This window comes from Aptenodytes forsteri, unplaced genomic scaffold, assembly GCF_000699145.1.
Source record: "Aptenodytes forsteri isolate BGI_AS27 unplaced genomic scaffold, ASM69914v1 Scaffold155, whole genome shotgun sequence".
Classification (NCBI taxonomy): Eukaryota; Metazoa; Chordata; class Aves; order Sphenisciformes; family Spheniscidae; genus Aptenodytes; species Aptenodytes forsteri.
This window is the reverse complement of record NW_008794446.1, coordinates 3,993,507-4,018,363: the sequence shown is the minus strand read 5'-3', so window position 1 is coordinate 4,018,363 and position 24,857 is coordinate 3,993,507. Positions and strand designations below refer to the sequence as shown.

Here is a 24,857-nt window from a genome sequence, read left to right as displayed (position 1 = left end):
GACTAGATGACTTTTAGAGGTTGCTTCCCACCCAAACTATTCTATGATTCTATGATTCCATCTGGATCACAAACCCTAATTCTCATGGGGATCTTCAGCCTTCCTTACATCCTCTGGAAGTGCAACAAGGTGGGATGCGTGCAGTCAAGAAGATTTCTGGAGGGTGCTGGGGATGACTTCTTGGTACAGGATGAACCAACTAAGAGTGTCACACCAAACTATTCTATGATTCTATGATTCCATCTGGATCACAAACCCTAATTCTCATGGGGATCTTCAGCCTTCCTTACATCCTCTGGAAGTGCAACAAGGTGGGATGCGTGCAGTCAAGAAGATTTCTGGAGGGTGCTGGGGATGACTTCTTGGTACAGGATGAACCAACTAAGAGTGTCACACAGCTGGATCTGCTATTCACTAGCAAGCAAAAATTGTTTTTGGATGTGTTAATTAATGGCATCTTCGGCTGTAGTTATCGTGAAATAGTGGAGTTCAAGATCCTGAGGGAAGTGAGGATGGAGAGTATCGGAGTACAGGCTTCATGAGTGCAGATTTTAGCTTATTCAGGAAATTCATAGGTAGGATCCCATGGGAGGCAGATGTGGAGGTCAAGGGAGCTCTGGAAAGGTGGCAGGCCTTTAAGTACAGCATCATCGAAGTGTGAGAACAGGAAAAAGTAGACGTATCAAGAGACTCGTTTGGCTAACCAAGGAAATTATAGTAGAGCTCTGGTGCAAAAAGAGAGTACACAGGAGGTGGAAGTAGAAGCAGACTAGAAAGGAGGAATTTGGAAACATCGCTTGAGCATGTAAGGAATGTTGTCAGGAAGGCCAACGCTCAACTGGAAATGAGACTTGGAAGAGTTATCAAGGGCAACAAGAGCTTCTACCAGTTCATTACTAGTAAAAGGCTGACCAAGGAAAATGTGGCCTGTTGCTGAGTGGGATGCATGATTTAGTGACATATAAGACTAAGGTGCTCAATGCCTTATTTGCCTCAGTCTTCACCAAGGTTTCTCAAGCCTCTGTCTTTAGTGAAAGGGTTCAAGGAGGAGAACGACCTGCAGTGGATGAGGATTGAGTCAAGGATTCCTTGAGACAACTTGTCCCATACAAATCCATAATACATCATGGGGTACATCTGATGGTAGTGAAAGTCCTTGCCAGGCTGATCACTATTATCTCTGAAAGGTCAAGGAAGTTGGGGCAGGTCACAGATGCCTGGAGAAAGATAAATGTTGCACCCATCTTCAAAATAGTCCAAAAAAAGCCAGAGAACTATAAGCTGGTCAGCTTTTCTTCTGTCCCTTGGAAAACCAAATCTTTTTGGAACACATTTCTTGCTGCATGAAGAAGAAGGTAATTGAGAATGGCCAACATGGATTTACAAAAGCTAAACCATCCCTGACCAACCTGTTTTCTTTCTATGTTAAAAAAACTAGATTTGTGGACACAGGGAGAGCAGTGAACATAATTTACCTTGACATTGGCAAGGTTTCCACACCGTGTCCCACAATATTCATGTATCACTACATTCTGAATGGATGGACAACTAAATAGGTAGAAAACTGGCTACATAATGGGGCTTCGAGGGTTGTGGTTAATTGGTCATACTCTACCTTGATGCCTTTGACAAGTAGAGTATCTCAGGGGTCTATCCTGCCTAAGAGATGCATGTTACAGATCATTACCTATTAGTCTTTCACTATCCTCACCTTCTGTTTCCTTCCCCCTTTATGTTTTCATAACACTCACCTCTTTAAAGAGATGACCTTGTCCTTTCATTTAAAATAATTTCCTTTTTTTTTTACAGAATTTTCTCATTTTAAATAGCAGGAGTGGTCTGATCATAATACAAATTTGAGGAAACGTGAGACTATATTTCATCTCAGATTTAAAATTGTAAGCTTTGTTTCTGTAATTTCGTCTCTGTACCTAAGTCTGCTTTCTGCCTTTAGCCATGAAAATATATACTTTTACATATCCACCTACCTGGACCTCCAAGCATACTTAAAATTCACAGGAGGTCTTTTTCTTTTAAACCCTGTTTTGATGAGAATTTTCACTAATTTCCTGGAAAGAGTAGCAGAATGTTTAAATAGACTGGAAATTTGTTTTTGTTTAAATTTAGATGAATTGCTGATCAAATCCTGAAAGGAGGCTAATAAAGACTTACATTCTTTCCATGTTACCTCAACTAGGATTGTTGGGTAACTGCAGCAAATTCTCTTTTGGACATCCTCTGTTGCAGTTTGGCAGTTCTGATATGTTTTGTTTGTGGTAAATGAGCTCACAGTCATTATTCACTGTCTGCAATACTTAAATGTTCAGGCCCTGTGTTAAAAGGTATATCTATGGTGCCATTTGTCATATTTGATTTATGATGTGCATTTACAGTTGGATCCCTAGATACCCTTTGAAGAACTCATTTAGTAGCTGGGTCCAAGAAGGATGGAGAAAGGATACCGTTCCTTGTTTCTGTCTTGACAATGATCTTGATCACAGGAACCTTGAGGTCAGAATGGGGAGCTCACCCGCATCATCCAGGAATGCAAGATACTTGGTCTTCAAACATCATGGATATTATGTAGCTGAAGGCTACCAGAACAACTCGCAAAGGATTCCAATCTGATGTGCAAAATCCAATATATGCAAATCGAGGCAGAAAGTAGCACTGGGGAAGCAGTAGCACTCAGATACGATATACAAATAAGAACAAAGGTGTTTGATTATTCTGTCTTTGACAGATGTAACCAAATTCTGTTGCTGTGTTGTCATCCTCACCAATTGTAACTTTTGATTGGAGGAATCCTTTATCAACTGTGAGTAGCTGTTTTATGAAAATTCATCCTAAATGTCAACTTCCATCAGTAGAAGATTCCTGTCATAGGTACTTCAGTAAAACTGGGCGCTGAATGTCTGTATTTCTGCTCCAGCTGAGTCATGACCTTGAGCTCCCTGTTAGATGTGCTTTTTTATAATCTCATAGTATTTACTACAGCTGTCCTTGCTCTACCTCCAGACTAATAGTCAGTTTGTGTTAGACAAAGCATACATTGTTATGGTAACTATCTGTCTATTTGTAGGGTCAGTACAGCTGGAGTTCTTAGATCTGTTTGAGGTTTTGAGGTATCCTCTCACCTTCTAACCTTGCCTGATCTGGTCATACCTCAAAGCTGAAGCTGATTCTGAGATGCAGGCCATTTCAGTTGTAACTGCTGGTCTTGGATGTTTACTGGATAGTCACTATTTCAGAGGTAGATTCCTCTTGATTTAGAAAATTCTTATGCAAAATAGAAAATCTTTATGAGGAGTGGAATAGATTCTTTGTAGTCAACTCTGAGTTTCACTGTCTGTTAGAGCTTCTGTGGCATTTCTGAAACATTAATAGTTACCCTCCATGAAGTTTATCTTGCCAGTGTGTTCATGTTGTAGTCCAGTAGCTGGTCTTTGCATGCTGTAATTTCAAACTTTTCTCTAGTAAATTCTTCATCATTTCCCTTTTGCTAGAAATCAGACCCCTGTGTTAGACATTACCTTCTAAAGTTTATAAGAATTTACTTTCAAAGTATTCATAGCAGTACAGCATCTTGTAGAACTTCAAACTCTTCATGTTAGACCAGTTTATGAATCCTGTTATAGATACCAAGTGCAACAATAGGTTTCATTTCTTATGAATGCCATTAAGAGTAATAATTGTCAAAACAACTGTGTTTGGTGAAAAAGTGGCATATTTCCAGGCTGCTTCTTGGAAAAATTAAGCTATGGGCATCTGATGAAAGTAAGTCAGAGAAACATCTGTTTCCCTGGACATGTGAGTTGGCAGAACTTCAGGAATGAGTAGAGGAAGCAAGACCTTAGCTAAATTATAACAAATGTTCATTTTATAATCTGTTTTGAAAATTGCTGCTTGGGAGTGATCTGCTTTTTTAGTTTATCTCAAATGAAAGAAAGATTGGGTAATATAGGCACAATTGTTTTATCTAGCAATGTAACAGCTACAAGCCCTCTTTCTCTCTGTGTGAGTTTATTACTAGGAAGAACTGACTGCAGGATAGCAAAGTCAGTTTAGAATAGTTAGTCAGATACAAGTTTTCATCCTTCAATTCTGATAGGTGTACAAATAGCACTGTTTGTCACAACCTATCCCAATCCACATCTAAATGTGTTGCAAACATTTTATGGTTTTTACATGTTTCCAAGACAGTTTGGGTATAGTCTTATGACCATCTATTTCCGAAACTCTAAAAAAAAAAAAAATTCTCCCAGGCTCTGGCTATTTACCTGAATGACTTCTTGGAATGTGGAGCTCCACAATCCAGCCTTTTTAAACACCAGTATCTGAAAAACAGGGGCTTCTGATTGATTACATGTACTTTTTCACAACTTTCTTTAACCTGTAAGCACTCTGGTCTTCTAAAGTAACCTTGCTGAGGACAGAATTCAGGAAAGCAAGCTATATTGATTTAAAATAACTTCTTACCTACTCCTAAACAACATTTGCAAATAACTCATATTTATGAATTGGCATGTCCTGAGACATACTCTCACCTAGTCTGCTCTTACTTGTAAGTCTGAGACTCTTCGATTTTTAGGTAAAGGAGAGCCTGCCATTTACTCTTATTCCTACAGATACTTAAGCCCTGTCATGCTTATTTTAAAGTACCAGCATATCTTAATTCTAGTTTTTACTTCCATTTTCCATATGTTCAGCTGGAAACTTCACAGCTATCTGTATGGAAAGCTCATTTCCCCATAGAATTGTACCCGGAATTGAGTCACGAGTGATTTCAGACTGCTTTGTTGGTGGATTCCTTACTGAAAGTACTTTGATTCAATCTAAAAACAAATCAAATCAATTTCCTAGTAAGGGAGCTTTAACTATGGTTCATAAATTTGTGGGCATTAATAGAAATCAAGCTTGTCTTGGTAAAGAGAAACCATAAGTTACCAAGTCAGTGTTTAATCTCTACCTTATGCGGTAAGAATTGCTACTCAAAGAGGATAAGATTTTTGCTGGTCATCAGTTCCTGGCTGAGATCAGCTCAGCTGGGGAAGGACACAGCAGCACATTTGGCTTCAATTCTGGTAGGAGTTTCAGTGGTGCAACTGAAGAAACGGTCACAAAGGATAAAGCCAAACGTTATTCTAGGTCAATGTCTTTTTTCTTTTGGTAAATCATGAATTACTGGAAAAAAGTATAAAAATTACAGCAAGCCTGTGGTGACACTTTTTGGACAGGTCCATAGCCCTGTGGGAGGACTACTTGTGTAGAGATTAATAAGTATGACCAGAAGGCCTGATCCATCACTGTCTCAACATTAATCTACCTACTAGGTCTTTTGAGGGTGGTGCTTGCTAAGGCAGGATGAGGATTTACAAGGGTGAATGAGAACAGGGGTATAATTCAGTCACAACAAATGTTCAGTTCTCAGTGATAAGATCTCACTAAAGAACATGTCTTACTTCCAAAGGAGAGTAAAAATGGTACTGCTCTCAAATTTCAGATCTTCCCTCTGTTTAGCAAGTATATGTGCATTTTGTGCTCAAGCTCCTTCTTACTTGGATTGGTCACTCCAATACATGACGGTTTGGGAAAGATGCAGAGAATAGACTTTTCCCCAAAAGGGAATGCTCTGTAAAAATCTGTGGATGGGAAGCATAGTTGGGCAGATGACTGAAATATCAATCAGGATATATTGGGTGGGTTTCAAACCTGCATTAATATAAATATTATACAATGTAATATATTACGTAAATATTTTATAACATAACATGGAGTTCATGTTCTTGAGAATATATTCTAGAGACTGTTGGTTCATCTCTTGGAAATGTCTGAGGAGGTAAAAGACCAACCTATCACTGAAATTTTCTTGTGCAAAATCATAGAATATAGGGCTAAGAAAAAGGAAAACACAATTCTAGAATTGCATCAGAAAAGACATTTCCATTGAAATAAGGCAGCATTAATGTTACTATGTAAATAGTGACTAGAACTTGTCTAGAATACTGCTGATAGTTTTAGCTATGCACTTGTAGAAAAGGTGTTGTGGTTTAACCTCAGTCGGCAACTGAGCACCACACAGCCGCTCGCTCACTCCCCCGCCCCAGGTGGTTGTGGGTTGAGATAAAGACAGTTTAATAATTGAAATAAAATTATAATTAATAGTAATATACAAAACTGATACATATACATCACAAAGTGATGCACAATGCAATTGCTCACCACCCGCCGACCGATGCCCCGCCAGGCCCCGAGCAGCAGCCCCCCCAGCCAGCTTTCCCCAGTTTATGTACTGAGCATGACGTCACATGGTATGGAATGTCCCTTTGGCCAGTTTGGGTCAGCTGTCCTGGCTGTGCCCCCTCCCAGCTTCTTGTGCACCTCCAGCCTTCTCAGTCGGTAGAGCACGGGAAGCTGAAAGGTGGTTGACTAGTGTAAGCACTGCTTAGCAACAACTAAAACATCCGTGTGTTATCAACATTATTCTCATCCTAAATCCAAAACACAGCACTGTACCAGCTACTAGGAAGGAAATTAACTCTATCCCTGCCGAAACCAGGACAAAAGGTGAAATCAGTGTATGAAATTAGTAAAAACCCAAAAGGCAATCTCTTTTACTAACTGTTTTGCCATACAAGAAAGGTCAGAGAGCTGATTTACTTAGCCTAGTAAAATAGGGATAGGTGGAATATCAGAAGGTCAACAGAAGGAAGAAGAGTTGTGTAAACCTAAGGACAACATTTGCATAAAATAAAACAGTAAAGACTGCTGAAGAATACATTTGGATTGGATACTTTCCAAAGGGTTTTAGCCTTCAGAGGACCTTCCAAAGCTGTGCTGGAGGCAAGCAACGCGATCACATTTTCATAAACTGAAGACATATTTCATGAGCTAGATTTCATGAAAATGCCTTTCATAAACTAAAGATGGTTTATGAAAGAGTTTGTATGACGTAGCTGCCTGTTGCAGTGAAGGAGTGAATTTGCTGACCTAGAGGTCCTTGTTCCTTTCTCTTATTTGCAGTGTGTGAATGGAGATTTTTTTTGATGCATTGGCAGCCTTTGATACTAGTGAGTATCTTTCCTGGTTTGGGATTCCTTCTGAATCATTTCTATTGTTTTTTTCTATGAGAATCCAAAAGTTGTAAGCACTTTTACTCATGCCAGAAAAGCATGAGGTTTCTTTTTTTTTTAATCTTATGCCACGCATGTGATTGAGTTAATAAGGATTTAGATAAATTGGAAAGTATTAAAAGGATGATGACATTACCATGCACGTTCATCAGGTGTAGCCCAGTTAGGACAGTATGCTGAGTTGTGCTGTGTCTATATGAATTTGAGATTCAGAGTTAGCTGGCTATTATTTAATCCAGATATAACAGTAATAAGACTTCTGCCATCTTTTGCTTAGTAGAAATATAGTTTGGGAATACAGGATAACTTCCTGTTAGGAGTAAAAATCAGTACCACAAAAATTATTTTTAAGTAGTGTTTTTAAATTTCAAAAAGTAACAAGTTTCCTTGAACAAGTACAGCAAGCACATAAGCAAGTTCCTTGCAAAAACCTCTGTAAGGCATTGCTTCCCTGACCTTGTAGTAGCTGCCTTTCCTTTCAAAGCTAAGATGACACATTTAACCACTTTAACTTATTATGCTTCTGTTTTCTGCCCTACATTCTTGCACTTACAAATCAAAACATCCAGGCTAAGGCTTCTTTTGGAGGCATGCAAGATTTCTAAATGATGGCCTAGATTTTAACCCTTCTCTTTTTCAAAAGTCTGTCTTTCTGGCAAGGGATTTTAAGACCAGTGTAATTCTTAATGGTCTTCTAGATGCAAAAGCATAGTTTACCTAGTCTTTGAAGTTCTATCTTAGGTGCATACAAGCACCTAAGGTAAGTGAATCACAATATGTCCCTTATTAGCACACATTGATACAATATTATTTAATGATTATATAGTGTTGATAGGTTGTAGCCTCACTTTTGTCATAATCCCAATGTGCTGACCACCATACAATTTTTCATCTTTTTCTTGAAGAAATCGCAATCAGTGATAGAGATACGAGAGTGCATGAAACAACTGGCTAGACACAATTGAAATAATACTGAGATATTCCATAGATAAGATTTTTGACAACAAACAAAAAGGAAGAGAGCAAGTATGTCTGTAGTTTTAAATAAAACCAAATAGCCTGGACTGGCCTATGTTCATACTGCTTAAGGTTAGCACCTGCTAGAGCAGAGTGTCATCATTCATCCTACGTAGCACTTAGTCCAGCTCTTCCCTGAAGCCTGTACAGTTCCTGTTTCACCTTAAGATATTGTTACTATTTTGTCTGTTTAGTTCAGATTGTTTGGAACAACGTGAGGGCTACCCACTAGAATGATGTGTTCTATGTGTGCTGGGGTATGGCGTGAAAACACCTGCAGAACTTTCTTGGGTAGCACCGGAGAGAGTTTAAGTTGATTCAGTCTCATGGATGTGTCTTCAGTGAACTGTCCCTTGGACCATGCCTATATATTTTCTGGATGGAAGTTAGAATAAGCCAAAAAAATGAGTGGAGGCCAAGCTAATGATTTGAGTGCTGTAGGCAGTCAGGACCCAGTGCTCAGGCATGTTCCTTGGTCCCCTCTTATTTGTCATCTCCTTGACTTTGGACCCTGAAGACCTGTGGCATTTCGAGGTTACCTGAAATCTGGCTTAGTTTGCCTGACATGCTGTCCAAAAGCTGCAGCAACTCTGAAGCTGTTCCCAAATGTACCAGGTGTCTCAGTCTGTGGAGCAGAAAGGTCCATTAGGGGGGTGGGAGGTACAGCTGGGGTCACCACCAGTTTCAGCTAGCTGATTTGAATCATCTGCTGCATGTCTATAAAAGTTTTCATTTTCTGTAAAGCGACCAGAGACTAGTGTCGATAGATCTTTTTTTTTCCTTTTTTTTTTTTTTAATATCTTTTCCCTGAGTATTGGCAGGAGATTTATTTATAACTTGTGGAAATTAACATTCTCTGGGAATCCATTTGAAGTCCCTTGTAGCTGTTTTAGTGCATAAATGGGCACAGAGAATGTGAATGCTTCTTAATACAAATAAATACGACTAAGATAAAGATGGTGTGTATTTATCATTGCTCATGAACAGAGGCAGCTTAGATTGTTTTTTGATGTATAAAAACTATGCTCAGATGTCCCAAATAATAAACCCAGTAGATCAAAGTTAGTCTCGATCTTTTCTCACCAAATTCTTGGTGGCAGGCAGTATCTAAGAAACCTATTGATTTCACCTAAAGCCATTTAGAACTAGAAATCCTGCCTGGACCACAGCTGACTCAAAGATACTGAATTTGCACTGTGCTCCATTTATTTAATAGTTTATTCATTCAGGAAGGGATGTACAGCTAGTAGACAATTGAAATCTGTGTGTTCAGTTTTGAAATCCTAGCTAGTTAGTTCCAGGTCATTAATGTCATATGGAAAAATTCAGGAAGACCTGTGATGCAAAATTTGGTTGGAGATGTTAAACATTCACTTCTACTATTTTCCAAGCTTGTTTGTCTTTATCTCTAAACAGAGGCCCCAGCATTTATGTCTTCCCATGCCACACACCCTCATTAAACATTAGCTCAGCGTAAGTGATTTCCTTCCTTCACAGATGGTAGAACACACCAAAGGAGGCAAGAATAGAGTTCAGATCTTTCTATCTTATAGATGTAAGGTCTAGTAATCATGGCTTTCATTTCTAATAATCATGGCTTTCATTTGTGGTGCTTCTAAGCACCAGACACTAACCTTAGGGTAGAATTTGCAAGAAATTTCACATTCTTAATATAAGAATCTCTGAAATTGAGTGTGTTTCCCTGATGCTACAAGAAGGAAAATCCCAGACCGTGTGCCAATTTGACACAAAGAGAAACAGTTCTTCCTGATCCTAAACAGACCTGTCAGATCTTTGCGTCCTAAAAGATATTTCCTCCCTGCTGATAAGAAAAGCAAAGCAATTTTGAATAGAATGGGCAAGCTTAGATATGGACTGTAGGGATGAGAAAGCAGTTGCTTCCATTCTTCCTGCCTAATAACATATCAGTGTTATTAACAACACTGTGTTGTTTATGCTGCAATTTTATTATGCATCTCATGGTATTTGGTGGTCTTTACAAGAGTCTTAATTTAAGGTGTCTGATTGACATCCTCAGTCTCAGTCCAATCTTAAGCTATTTTGTCCTTCTTTTTAAGTAAGGTTTGCCTAGTTCTGATGCCATGAAAACTTGGAAACATGATGCACTTTTCACTCCAGTGTTTGAAAAACATATATGAGAGATATTTATATTATTTTGCAATTCTAATAGAATTTTAAATCTTCAGGAATCTCATAATTTTAAGACTTTTTGAAATGGGAATGTTTATATTTAATGATATAATGACAGCAATAAGAGTTTAAGCAGTTGTCTAGATTATTTTTTTAATGATAGTATAGTATTCATATTCGTATTGAGACTGCTGTTAAAAACATACTAGAAATATAATACTTCCATAAAGAACTTTTCCCTTCAATAATAAATAGCAAGCTTTTTCCATATAACATGAATTGTTTCTGTTTCACAAATGCAGAAAATTTTGGATAAAATTTAATTTTTCATGTCAACTAATTTGGCAATTGCATTACAATAGTTTCATTAAATTTAATTTTTTCCATCTTAAGTAAATCTGCTGAAATAGCTTACTTGAAGTACATCAAATACAAAGGTTGATTTTGATTTTTCTTATTTTAGATTATTATGTCATGCAATGAAAGACCATATAGTGCGTGTCGCAAATGAAGCAGAATTTATTTTGAACCGACAAAGAGCTGAAGATGTCCACAAGCACGCTGAGTTTGAGGTAAGCCTGAGAGTTGGCACATTTCTGCTTCTCTGTTTTCACTCAGTTATCACCTAGACTGTAACCCCATACAATAAAGATCTTTTTCTTCCAAGGAAGAAATTTACATTGAAGGCATTTCAAAACTAGTTTTTAAAAGCTTTGGTAAATGTCAAACACAAGGAACGGGTTTAATTTCTCATCTCCTCACTGAAATTCATGAAAACATTTACAGCTTGAAGAAATCCCTTAATCAGAATGTCTAAACTGATATGGCAGTTTAGCTTCACAAAGAACTTTTCTGATTTATTGCAAATAGTAATGCAAATCACATTAGTAATTATTTTTGTTGGATTTTATCAGCAGTATATATGAGTTCAGTAAGAAAGAAAAACAACACACTTAAGGCATTTCATGAAAAATAAGAAATAGAAATGTTTTGTTAAACAGAATTAGTATTTTAAGGTAATTTTGTTAGAACATTTTGCATTTTGGAGCACTTTAGAATATTTACTTGCTATAATTTATATATTGAAATATGATATTACATGTGTTTCCTGCTAGTTCAGAATCATTAACTATTGACAGTAAGACTGTGTTTAAAGTGTCTATTCTTTTTAAGTTTTGGAAGATGTAACACAGCAGCTGGATCCCATAACTCTTTAATGTCTATAATTCTTACTCCTAAAAGGAGTCACCATTTGATTGCTTTTTTCATCAATGAGTGTTCAGGTATACAATTTAAATTACATTGCTTGAAAATGATGCAAATATACAAAAAAGCTATTTTTAAAACGTGTTCATTTAACAGGTTTTTTATTATTTCTTCAGGATTAATTTTGTTCCTATTAAAAAATTTTCATGCGAAAGTGATGGAGTAAAGCTAAAAGTAATTTTTGACATGATTTTCTCAAATGTGGGTTTGCATTTTTGTGGTGTTTTATACATTTCAGCATCACTTTTTTTTATTATTTCCAAACCTGTCTGTGCTTGCATACATTTGTGTATGTGTAAGTATATATACATAAACATACATTTCCACATGTTTTAATGCTCAAGAGACCTAACATTAGGATTAAGATAGACTGACTTAGTATTGATGATAATAAATAGCTCCATCAATTTATTCATCTGTCAGAAAATGTCAACAAGCACCTGGTGGCTAGAAATAGGAACCAGTAATCTTAGTTTTGATGAGGTTTTTATCTCCTCGAAACAGCTCTCTCAAATGTGCACTTTGACGTACTAGTTCTTGTGCTCCTTGACCTAGCTGAAAAGTGTGAGACACAGAGATATCTGTTGTCATTTTGAATACACATAACCTTTCCTTCATTTTGTCAGAGCAGACAGCAGACACTTGTCATATAGGTTTGCAACAACTTTATTACCAAGCATATACTGGATATTTTGAACTTAGATAAAATCACATTTACAATTAAGTGTGTGTCAGAGTGAAGTTTCATATTGCCTCAACAATAAATAACATTTGATATTTATCAGAGCATCATGAAGTAACCTAAGATGACAATAGAAGATTGAGTTATCTGCTCTTTGAAGAATACATTGAGGTATAAGATCTGTCAGAACTCTAGACAAAATGAGAATATTCAATTAACTTTCAGCTTCTGTTAGCAAATAGGATTTAGAATATTAACTAAATTCCCTAAAGGAATAGCCTTAAGTCAGTCTTATTGTCTGTTAAAGAAACCAACACATTTTTCATACATGAAAATTTTCATTATATTTGTCACATGAAAAACCTCAGCTACATGTTTTAGATGAGTAAGATAAAATCTGCAAGTCATAAAAGAAAATTATGAAATGTAGCCTGTGTTAAATATGGAACTCAGATGTACTTAAATAAGGTGATGGTTAAAGTCTGAAAGAATGTTTTATATATTGTCTTTAATAATGGTAGGTATATAACTGAACATTTTATTATTCATCCTACTTGAAAGTAGTAGGGACAAAGAGATTTCTGGTAGTTCTCTGTTGCATAATTGTAAATCTGTCATTTTCTTTTAATAAGCTGTATTGGTATATGTTCTGGGTTTTAGTACATGTTAATCATTGCTCTCAGCCAGAGAAGTGAGTGGCCATTTTATTTTTACCTTTTAAACTTTAATTGAATCATTATGGGTGAAATGATTTGGCCCGAGCTGCACTAAGTTACTGTGTCGCCTGCGTAGTAGGGAGGCCATGGACCAGCATCTAAATTTTATCCTGTGACTCCAGGTGCAGTCAGGGCCAGGGAAATTCCTCCCAGAATGGGTGCTTCACAGTTAACTTTCATTTTGTTAACCTTTGTAATTGTTCAGGAAGAAAAATGAAAATTTAATTTTACTGTCCAATGAGCTGGTGAAATATTAACCTCATTACTAAGGCAGATCATTGTACTAATTGGTGCTTCCCTGTACAAGAAGATAAATTGAAAAATGAATTAACCCTTTATGAATTAGTGTAACGATTGTTCTTTTCCAGATAGATTACGTGAAATAATGGCTGTAACATAGTGGAAAGACCACTGTTAAAATCTTACTGAATGCTAATGTGATCTGTAGTAAAAAGGTAGTGTGCAGAAATATGAAGAATAAACTATAATTTAGTATGAGGTTAACTTAATTGCTCTTTTGAATATTAGAAAATAGGATTCTATTCAGCATTGTGTTACAGCATTGAGTGTTGGTTAAATGTTCTAAAATGGTGCACAATAACTGTCCATGCAAAAATGTCTCTTAAAAGGTGATTTTAAAATCAGCTGGTTTGAGAATAATCTAGCCTTTGTAATTTATACCTAGAAAATGATACTTAGGGATTTATTTTAATTAGTATGGCTTTATTTGCTTTGTTTAGACATTTTTAAAGAATCTTTACTAGGAGGAGAAATTTAATTTGAACTTAACACGATTTTGAGAAAAGAAATGGAAAAATTATATTGTGCTTATTATACATAAAGAAAGGCTTTATCAAAACTAAAATATACTGTCCTGGTTACAGCCGGGATAGAATTAATAACTCTACGCTATAGAGTTTTGAATTTGTTTCCTAAAGGAAACATGATGAAAACAGATATTTTTCAGTTTAAAAGATGAGTGATTTTTTAACCATTAGGGTTTTTTAGAAGTGGTAGAACGTTATGAAAATTTTTCATACTGTGATATGAAATAGAAAATATACTCCTTAATTTCATAGCTAAAGGAGTTTCTCTTTAGCATCCATAATAATAAAATTATCAAATGGCTTTTTAGTTGTAGGTTTTATTGCAATTTAAAAATCAAAACTAGTGTACATAATTTTTTCCTGCATATTATGTTATGTATGTTATACCGGTATTTTATACCTGAGAACACATGAAACTTTTACAAATAAAGACCAACTTTTAAGGCATATCCGTGGTCACACATCTACACTCAGAGATATATAGCTATATGTTTTTAATTGCAATTCTGTTGTCTTTGCCCTTGATAGCTCAATTTTTACATGTTCTAACTGCGTGCTTTTTCATGGATAATGTATAGTAGTAGAACAATTTCAATTGCATGGTGCGTCCTATTCCTCTTAAAAGTATTTTAAAGAGTTCTTGTCATATTTAAAGAGTTTTAGTAAGTAATCATTTTAAGGCAATTCTAAATAGCCTATCTTTTATGAAGTAGATGTACTTTCATTCCTAGTCGCAGTGTGCTCAGTATGCTGCTGACAGAAGAGAGGAGGAGAAGATGTGTGATCATCTTATCAGTGCTGCTAAGCATCGGGATCATGTTACAGCCAATCAGCTGAAACAGAAGATACTCAACATACTAACAAATAAGCACGGTGCCTGGGGAGCTGTTTCTCACAGGTAAGCTGCAGACATAAAACGTGTGGGTTTTAAATGTTACTTTCAAAGTTTAAGACAAGTAGTCATTGTATAACTGAAATATGAATGTATTAGGAACTAGTATTGCTAAAATATATTTTCTCAGTCTTTTCTTCAGCTGGTTCTTGAGAAGTCCTCTTTGCTAAAGATTCACAGATCAAGCTCCTTTATAGACTGCAAACATAATATTTTGCCATATTTTAAATAAATTGTAATTGTTATTTGTTGACTCTAATGCAATTTTACTGTTAGCATATCAGTAGGTTTTGAGGCTCCTACCAGTATTAGAATCTGAGTGAAGTGTTCTGAATGAGATATTGAGAGATGTAGAGATTTTCATATAGACATCGACAGAGGAAGCCTGAAATAAAGAAGAGAGAGTCAAAATTACTTGTCTAACCTTATAGAGTAAGTCAGTATTACAATAACCAGCAGAACCGAGTCACTTGAGTCACTGGCTAATGCTTTCTTCTGTTTATAGATATTTCCGTGCAAGTAATGAACTGGTAAGATCCACTGGTAAATCTTAACTCTCCTACAACAAAACAGTAGTCAGTGCCAGCCATGCACAGTCAAACTCTGTATGCTTAAAGCAAAACTTATCTTGTATTTAAATGTCCCATGTGCAAAGCTGAACATAACCAAAGTGCAGCTCAATTCTACAGGTACTGCTGTTAAAAAAATGATAAAATAAAAAAGCATGATCCAAAATATATAATTCTTACTGTATGCAAGTGGTTTTGCATACTGTATGCATGAGGTTTTAATCAAAGCTGTGTTGAATACTATTTTTAAAAGTTCATTCTATTCAACATAGGGGTGAAATTAAACATTTTCATATATCATGCAAAAAACCCAGAGCCTGGCTCTTCTGAACCACAAAAATAGCCAGTGGCTAAGGTGCTGACCCTCATGTGGAAGACATGAGCTCAAATTGCTCCTTTCCTTCATTCAGAGCAAGGTCTTGAACCTGGGTCACTGCCATGTGAGTGCCCTGTCTGCAAAACTAGAGACTGCCAAGTCTCTGTCTTGTTTGTGCATTCTAGCCACAAATATTTGATTATTTGATTATTTATTCAAAGTAGAACAGCTCAAACAAGAGAAATCAAGGAAGTTCTGCTTCCAAATACCCAAATTTTTATAGTTTAATTTTCTACTTAATCCTGTTTAAGTCTGCTCTGAGTCAGGCAGAGCAGATCAGAAAGTTCCATTTCAGCTCTGAAAAACCTTTTCAGTAAAAATCTAGTTGAGACTGATAGACTAATACAAAACCTCTTCTCTAGATAAATATTTTCTTTCAAAAAAATCTATATGATGTAGCTTGAATACGTATCTAGGGCTTAAGCTTATTAGAAAAGTTGTCAAGTAATAAATTTGACACATCAGTAATAATGGTTATTAAATACAACATATACTGTTCATTCTTTTTGTCATTCTGTCTAGTTGGTTCTTGCAGTGATACAGTGTTGAAAAATGTAATTTTTCATGTTCACCATCCTTCTATCCTTACGTCTTCCAAAGAAACCACTATTTCCTGGATGATGATGGAGATGTATTTATTTTTTAAGGTGGTAGAAAGTGTAGAAATTCAGTCTTATGGAAATTCTGTAGTCTAACACCAGAGACATGCTGGTGGAAATTACAAAAATGACATGTAGAAGATTGCGATATAGTTAATTCAAAACAGCCTTAGTCCTTAATGGACACTCGTGTTATCTCTAGTTGAGGCTTAAAGCTGTGTATCTGGAACCTTGAGCCTGATGAAAATAAATGCAATTTTCAGTCCTATTAATGTCTTTGAATTTTTTTATAATGTTGTTGCTCAAGTTTGTGAATGGTGCAGATACTTTGCAGGCTTAAGTCAGTTCCTGGTCACTAACTATTTCAGAAGACCATCTCTTCTTTGGGCCAGATAACTTTCCTCTCCTGGACTGCTGATGGCATCCTAAATGGCAACAGACCACTGCTGCAGCTTTTTTTGCTCTGCAGTCCATGATAGTTTTTGATGGGCCATGAATCAGCTTGACACCTATGACAAACCCATCAAATTTCTTACATCAAGCAAAAGAAACTCTTATTTTATTCCTGTCATGCCACTTCCCTGATGTGCCTGCTTCTTAATTACTTGCAGTGCTGCTTTCCTATTTTGGCACTCACCATTTTAGGTGCCGCTGTTGGCCTGGTTGTATTTCAGCTGCGGGCTGCTGCTTAACCTGGAGAAGGGGGGACATGTCGACAGCATGAGGTCTCCAAGTGGGGCTCCCCATTTGCAGGAGCCTATCAGGAGGCAAATGGCCTTGCAGTGCAGGTCTCGCCATGTGTGCCGTGGCAGCTGTGTGATCCACCACATGAGTGCATGAGACCGCTCTCTGTCATGAGTCCTAGTGGACTGTGAATGGAAAGGCCTAGGATGGCAGCAGGTATGGGGAGGTGCCCAGGGGGAGAGCCTCTGAGCCTTGTTAAGAACCAAGGTCACTGGTTCTCAGTGGGCAGATTTAAAAGGCTTCAAGTGCAGAAAGTTGAGAGGGGTCTCATTAAACTGCTTAGGCACAGAAGGCAAAACCTGTTGTTAATTAGGTAGTTCCTCCAATACTCTATATATGATGGAAATTGAGATAGGTTCTAAAATTGTACATACTTCTGGTCTTGGCTGGCAGGAGACACAACAGGCCTCAAGTCTCTGTTTTTAATTCCTGACAAACAGTTACAGCATTAGCAGTCTGTTTATAAACTGTTGCTTCTCTGTGCCCCAGGAGATACAGACTGACTGGAATACAGAGTTACTTAAGAAAAAAATAGGTTGACACTCCAGACCTCTAGACCTCTGTAGTGACTCCATCATTTCTGTCTGGGAGAGCGTTCCCAGTTCTGAAGGCACACTGCTGGTCTCCTGTCCATCTCTTGTGCTGGAGACCATTCGCTGAAACAGTGAATTAGGGAGATCGTTCTCAGGCCCAGGAGGGGCAGGGGAAGAAATAGGCAACCGCCTATGCATGATAAATACTCCATCAATAGCAATGCCTTTTGACATCCAAAATGGATAAGATAGGTAAGAAACTATTTTGGGGGGGATGGGTGTGACTCTTAAAAGTTTCAATTCTCTATCACATACACAATCTGCAGCTATTGATTTACTGATAATTGTAGCATATAGTACATATATATGTGTTTTTGTTTATCTCTGCAAGGTAAAGAACAATTTTTAAGTTCTTTAACGTAGATGCTCATGTTATAAAATATTAAGGTCTCCTTTTCTGAAATATGACCCAGCTGTAGAGAAAATTTTTCCTTGTATTTGCGGTTCAACACAATGAACTTGTAAGCCTCCCCAGCTTTTGTGTCTGTGTGTACTATTTTTGCAGAAAGCAGCAACAAGCATTTACTGTGTTTAATCTGTAGGTGCCACAAAGTTTACCCTTTGTTCATTAAGAAACGAAGAGACTATTAGGAAACATAGAAACTTAGCACTGGGAGGAAAAACAAGAGGTCTGATGAGTGAAATTCTATAGTATTTGTAAATTATGAATTTTAAATATATTATCATAAACTCCTCTCAAAATAGCTGAAGAAACGAGAATGAAGTTAAATGGTGTGAGTCAACAAAATACCATATGAAACTTTCAATTCTAAATTAGATTATAGTTACATAAAGATAGTTGAATTAAAAATAACATAAAATTGTAGGTGATTTGCATTTCAATTACCTTCTTAATTAGCTATTAATTTATGAAGGAGAAATTAATCATATGCAAGTGCTCCACCACTTGAATAAATGCCTACAAACACAGTAACGTTGTACAACCTATCGCTGTCCATACATCAATCAGTAGTTTGAGTTGGTCTGAGAACCTGTTTACTCTTTCATCTCCCTCTGTCTAAAAATGTTAAATAACAGTTTTGAAAAAAGCTTTATTTTGTATTGCTTATCAGTGTTAACTTCTTTCCTCCTTCACTGCTCCACCACTTGAATAAATGCCTACAAACACAGTAACGTTGTACAACCTATCGCTGTCCATACATCAATCAGTAGTTTGAGTTGGTCTGAGAACCTGTTTACTCTTTCATCTCCCTCTGTCTAAAAATGTTAAATAACAGTTTTGAAAAAAGCTTTATTTTGTATTGCTTATCAGTGTTAACTTCTTTCCTCCTTCACATATATTTTCCCTTCACCTCTTAAAGTGAAAACCAAAGTTCTTTTGCTCAATTTCTTGAAGGTGCGAGCATCAACTCCTCTACAACAAAAGGCAACTATTGAATCTTATTTTCTCCTACGTATCTCAGACAGAGAGTAATAGATTTCAAAATAAATCTCATTAGTTTGTTATAAATCCTGTTTGTGCCCTTAAACCAAACTAATTCTGTTTTCCTCATTTTGGCAATTTGACACTTTTAGGTATCTTCATAATAGCTTACCCTAAACGTACTGTTTTTCCCTTCTTTAATTTCAGCATTATACCAAAATTAGAATTCTGCAGGTTTTTCAGATGAGAAATTGATGAGTTGGTTATTTCTTTGATGTATTGCCACTTATTCAGAGTGAATATGCAACATCCTATTTCCTTGAACTCAGGAAGAATCAAACAGGGTGTTTCATAGCTTAGCGTTCAAAGCTTCTTTAAGCCAGCACTTACCCTTAGCTTTTTTCAGGGTTATAGTCTTCATGTCACAACATATGCTTCCTTCTGTCTTCTCTGTCAGCTTCATATGGTGCTTCTCTTCCTCCCCATCTGCTTCTCTCCCCATACACATCTTCCTTAAAAAAAAAAAAAAAAAATTAGTGAAACCTGTCTGTACACACAGTTCAAATTCCTTATCAGCCATATGCATGCCTGTGTTTTGGGCCATAAACTGTTACTGTGTTTGTTTGGAGTATTCTCTTATTTCAGCTTCTTGGTTTAATCAGGTATCTCCTTTTCAAAAACTTTATTCAAGAATGCTGTATATATAACTCTACCTTACAGTTTCTATAGGTTTAAGGCAATCTAGGGCAATACAAAGAGTTCTGAGTTCCAGTTTGTGATCTAAATATGAAATACTTGTTATAGATATTTTCACATGATCAGTTTTGATATACACAGGGGGATTACTATAATAAGAAAAATGACATTTAGAAATGAGACTTGGTTCTCTTGCTTTCCGTGATTTGATGAAGGAGGTTCAACCTACATTAAAGCAGCTTTACCAAATAGCAAGTATATGAGGGCTTTTTCTGTTCAAATCTATCTTTGGTTAAACTAGACACCCATAAAAAATTAATCATTCATGGTGGAGGGCAGAGCTGTCAAACTCATTCTGTGGTGAAGACCAAATTCGTCTGGGGAGACAGGCTGGAAATAAAAAGTTTCTTGCCAGACAGCTAGTTCTGCCTCTCACTACAGCATGTGCTTCTGCAGAGATTGGGATCTGCTGGGGGCCGGGGCAGGAGAGCGGAAAGAGGAGAACTTCCCTTTTCTGAGCCTATGGGGCCTGGCAGTTAAATAAGCTGATTCTGGGACGACACTGCTTCTAAACCAACTGTTTCCAGTTTACAGCAAGGGAGACCAGAACGCAGGAATTTAGTAAGAAGGAGTTTCCCTTACAGCCAGCCTTTGGCATGCTCTGACTCCATCGCTATACTAGCTGTTGTCTTAGGAAGTTCAGAGAGACACAGAACGTATCCTGTCCCCCACTGCAAATCAGCTTCATCTGGTTTAGCTATTCATTCATTTCTGGCTCATTTTAACTGCTAGACATAAATTACAAAGGGAGCTTTAGAACAGTGGAAAAGATGTAGGACCAGATCCTGTCTTCAGGATCCAGCACTGTGTTTGACATGCCTGTTGTTAGAGGGCCTGTTAAGGCTCTGCATTTTTCCACATACTCTGTAAGAACTATGAATTTTCGATGTTTCTGGAATTGGTGGAATCTGTTTTTCTTTGCAGAATAGATCCTTCCAGATTGATCTGATGGAACCTGCACACTTTTCAGCTCATTCATTAGCTATCCTGATTAGCTATCCTGATCAGAAAATTCCAAATATTTAGTTCTGAGATGATTTCATTACAACAAAACATTAAGAAAATGTTTTTCTGTCTTCGGTTGTTTTTACTTAACTGCACTACTTGACATACCTTGAGATCAGCAAATGTGTCAGCATTATTCACATTTTAGGTCCAGTATTAGTCAACCTTCTGTAACAGGTTTTAAACATAAAGGTGAGTGAGACTATTTTTCTAATCTGATCACTCTTTTGTAGTATTTTACTATTTCAATCCCCTTCTTACCTTTCTTACTATGCTTTCAACTTTGTGCTGCTCCTGCTGCTCTGCACCCATTATATTACATCCTGTACCCATTGCGTACCCTCTTCCTTCCTCCCTCCCTGATTACTTACTGCTGTGGTGGAAGGCAGAGACTATTTGAAGGAGCTTTTGCTAATGGTGCTGCGGCATTTGATGAGCATGAGGGAAAAGGGGGGATAGAAGAATTCTGTATCATTTTCTAATAATAGGAAGTTAGATGTAGGATGCTATTGGCAGCGTAGAGATACCTGCCAAGAAAGGAGTATTGTATAACCGGAGATGGGCTGTACAAGTGAGCGCACAGTTTGCTTACGTGAGATTTATTCAGTTCTGTATTTGTGCAAGGTTACTCAGTTATTTTGAACTGTGGTGCTGTTCACTATGGATTTTTTCCCACAGCGGGAAGAAACCTCTGAAGAAAATAGTTTCTTTGGAAAGAGGTAATATTTTCCAATGTTGGGAAACGTGTGGTACTCAGGGAGGATTTGTTCAACTCTACGGAAAGACTTGTTTATCTCTAGGAAGTACAGTACATTGTATTTCATATTAAAGAAGGAAGGCTTCTGCATTTTCTTTCACATTATTACTTCTGAAGTAAGATGATTGTTTTTTCTTCTTTACTCTGTTTTTCTCACTTCTCTTCAATATGTTCTCTGTTTCTGCCTAAAATTTGTTTTTTCCCCTTTTGCTTCACAGCAAACACAAAGAGGAAAGTGTGGCAATGTTGTTTTTCTTTAAGCTTTAGAAACAACAGATCTTTAGATGTCAGCAGAGTCTTTAACTGGAATAGCAATCAGAATATATGTCCAAATTGCATAAAGTCAACTTGCTATATGTATTTTTATTGTAGCAGTAACAAGGGAATCTTAAAGTATACTTATATTAAAAGGAAGGCCAACCTTAACAAACCGAGAGGGACTTCTGCTCCTTCGTAACTCTAGCCGTAGAGCTATCACGTGCACATGCAGCCATTCAGCTTCCAGGATACGAGTTACAAGAACAGCCATAATGGTTCAGACCAGCGGTCCATCTAGCCCTGTAACCTATCTTCAGCTGTAAGTGAATGCTTAAGAAACAGAAAGATAGGACAAGTAGACATGATAGGTCCATCTAATACTCACTCAGACTACTTGAATTTTCAACTCAGAATTTCCTGAGGAATCTCAATTTCATTCAGTCTTGATTTTGAAGTTTCCTCATCTCAATAGGGCTTCAAAGTCCAGCTTCATGTTTTCCTCCTAGTTCCTGCAGCGGAGACAGCCTCTGCAGTGGGTATCAGCAGACTGGACTAACAGTTGCTGGTATTGGACAACATTTCTAGCATCTGTTCTCCTTCTTTCCCTGCCTCCAATCAATTTAGATAGAGGTAGAAACTCAGTAGAAACCATGAAGGAAGAGTTTCTCATTAGGCAGATAACACTTCGCTCACGTGATTCTCACTTTTTTTTCCCATGCCTATCTAGTAATACCTGTGCAATATAGCAGTGGATTTCCCATTTTCTCCGTATGTAAGAATAGAAAGCAAAGAATAAAAAAGGAACAAAAGCCATAGATTATAAGATTCTGAAAAAGTAAGTTTTATGTTTCTAAGAAGGCTTTTTTTTTTCTCAGAAATGAAAATTCTTTCATTTATTTTTTATTTTGTGACATAAAATGGGTGAAAAACATAATATTTTTAAGTCACAGTAAGCTGTTGTAGTGCCATTACACTCCAGGATTCTTTCCCATGTGATGCTTCAAGTAGATTACAGAAGATGAATGCAAAGCTGTAGAAAATGGTTTTTTCTAAGAGAAACATCTGTAGTATTTTAACAGACTTCTCGGACATTTTTGTTGGAAACATCAGAAATGCAAAGTTTAACCAGAAGTGAAAACTCAGTGGAGCCATTTTGATTCCCCTCCTCTCAAAACCTTAATGTGTCTTGTATTTTTTTATTTGAAATATATTTATGTCCAACCGTATGTTTGTAAAATAATTTGAGACATTCAGAGTAGGGTCTGGAAAAGAACTGAAGATTAAACCATCCTGAGGCACTGAGGCAGGCGTAGTCTGGTACATCCCTATCACATGCTTTGCATCCCCCTTTCTTTGAGGGAGGGAGAGTGGAATTCTACAAACACCTTAGAAAACCTGTTCTGTGTCTTTGACAGCTTTATAGTTGAATTTGCATGTGCATCATGGGATCATTTTCTTTGCTACAAATTAGGTTAATGACACCTGGTTTTAAACCCAGCCCTTCTCAAGGTCTTTGGAAGCTGATACTGTCCTTTCAGGCTGTTGACTTCCAAACTAAGCAAACACTGTTTTTTCAGTCTTCCTTTACTGATTACATTATCTATATCTTGTATAATGTTGGTGTCTTGCTTTAGATTCCTTGAAAATTGCCTGCATCTTCCTTAGAAAGAGGTACTGCAATCTGGGCACTTGATTGCAGGTGAGCCCTCAACAATGCACAACTCTACTTAAGTTTGTTTCACACTGTAGCTTTACTGATGCATCCAAAAATGAGACTGTAGGCTCAGTCGGTGCTTCCCAGAACCACTCTGCAGGCTCTTACTCCCTTCTACAAATTGACAGTCACTTGCTGCTTTGTATCTGTGCTTGTAATTGTTTTTAAGACTGTTGTCTCTCTCATTCATCTTATAGATTTTAGACTTTTAAAAGTAATTTTGAATTATTATTCTCCTATGCTATTCTTACAATTAGCACAGCTTGTTGTCACCTCAAATTTTATTGTGGATTTTCTCTGATTCTATTATATTGTTTAATATTAATTATCTGATTGATAAAATCTTCTAGTATCTTTGCATGTATCAAAGGTAAACAGTTTATAATGCATTTAGTGTGTTTTTCCCTTTTTAAGACCACATAACATCCTTTTCCAGTCATCTGGAATCACGCCTATCCTCCACAAATTTTCAGAGAACAGCTAAGTGATCAGGGATTGCCCTCTTCTCCTCCTTTTTTTTTTCTTGCTGCATTTCCTTTATGATTATATGAGTTTATTAAGGAGCTCTTGACTACAACCACAGAGGTATTTTAGTATATTTTTATCTTCCTTCCACATCAGAATTTTTTGGTGTTTTGTATGTAATTTTGGTTTTAGAAATTGTGGCAGGTTTATTTTAAAGGGGGTTTATCCACCAATTTCCTCAAATTTTCTAAGATTGGGGGATTTAAACTTGGTTATTCTGTAGGTTTAACGTCTTTCCTTGGAAATACAAACTCTGTTTCAGTGATTATTTTCACTCTAGATATATTTCCTATTAGATATTCTCATGAAAAAAACTCGAACTAGTCAGAATCAAATTTAAAATACCTTACTGGACTTAAACTACTTTTCAACCTAGCATACACATGTATACAAAACATACATCTTTTTATAACTTCCTTTTTTTTTAATGATTTTTAAGATCTATTGTTTTAGTAAATGAGCCCTTTACCACCATGTTGGATCTTTTTTTCAGCTAGTTATTTAATTTTAGGGTTTTTTAAAAATCTCTTGTCTCCTGTTTCAGAGGGGGTGGTAGAGATTTTTCTGTTATATCTCAAAGTGCAGTACTAACTTTTTTTTCCCTTTTAACATTACCCAGACTTTCAATAAGTATGTTTCATACCTGTTTCTGAACTTCAGAGGAAGTAAACTATTATGTGCTAAACAAAAAGCACTTCTTTCTTGTTTTTCCCTGAAACAAACCATGACTTGTATTGGCAGGCTTCTATGATGCCAGCCTAAGTTTTATCTTCTGGATACTAAGATTTCTTACTTCTTAGTTCCTGTATTTCCCATTATCATCCTCGCAATGTATAATCAACTAAGATATGTAATAGACTGATCCATTTTTCTTGTCTCCTCAGTTGTTGGGG

General features: G+C 36.7%; 1 protein-coding gene across 1 annotated transcript in view; it reads left to right on the top strand.

The window, feature by feature from the left end:
* Positions 1 to 24,857, top strand: part of NBEA (neurobeachin) — a 437,354-nt gene that overhangs the window by 180,612 nt on the left and 231,885 nt on the right. The window contains exons 36-37 of the mRNA XM_009290267.2: positions 10,765 to 10,873; positions 14,524 to 14,690. Coding sequence (XP_009288542.1) covers positions 10,765 to 10,873; positions 14,524 to 14,690 — 276 coding nt within the window. The remainder of the gene's footprint in view (positions 1 to 10,764; positions 10,874 to 14,523; positions 14,691 to 24,857) is intronic.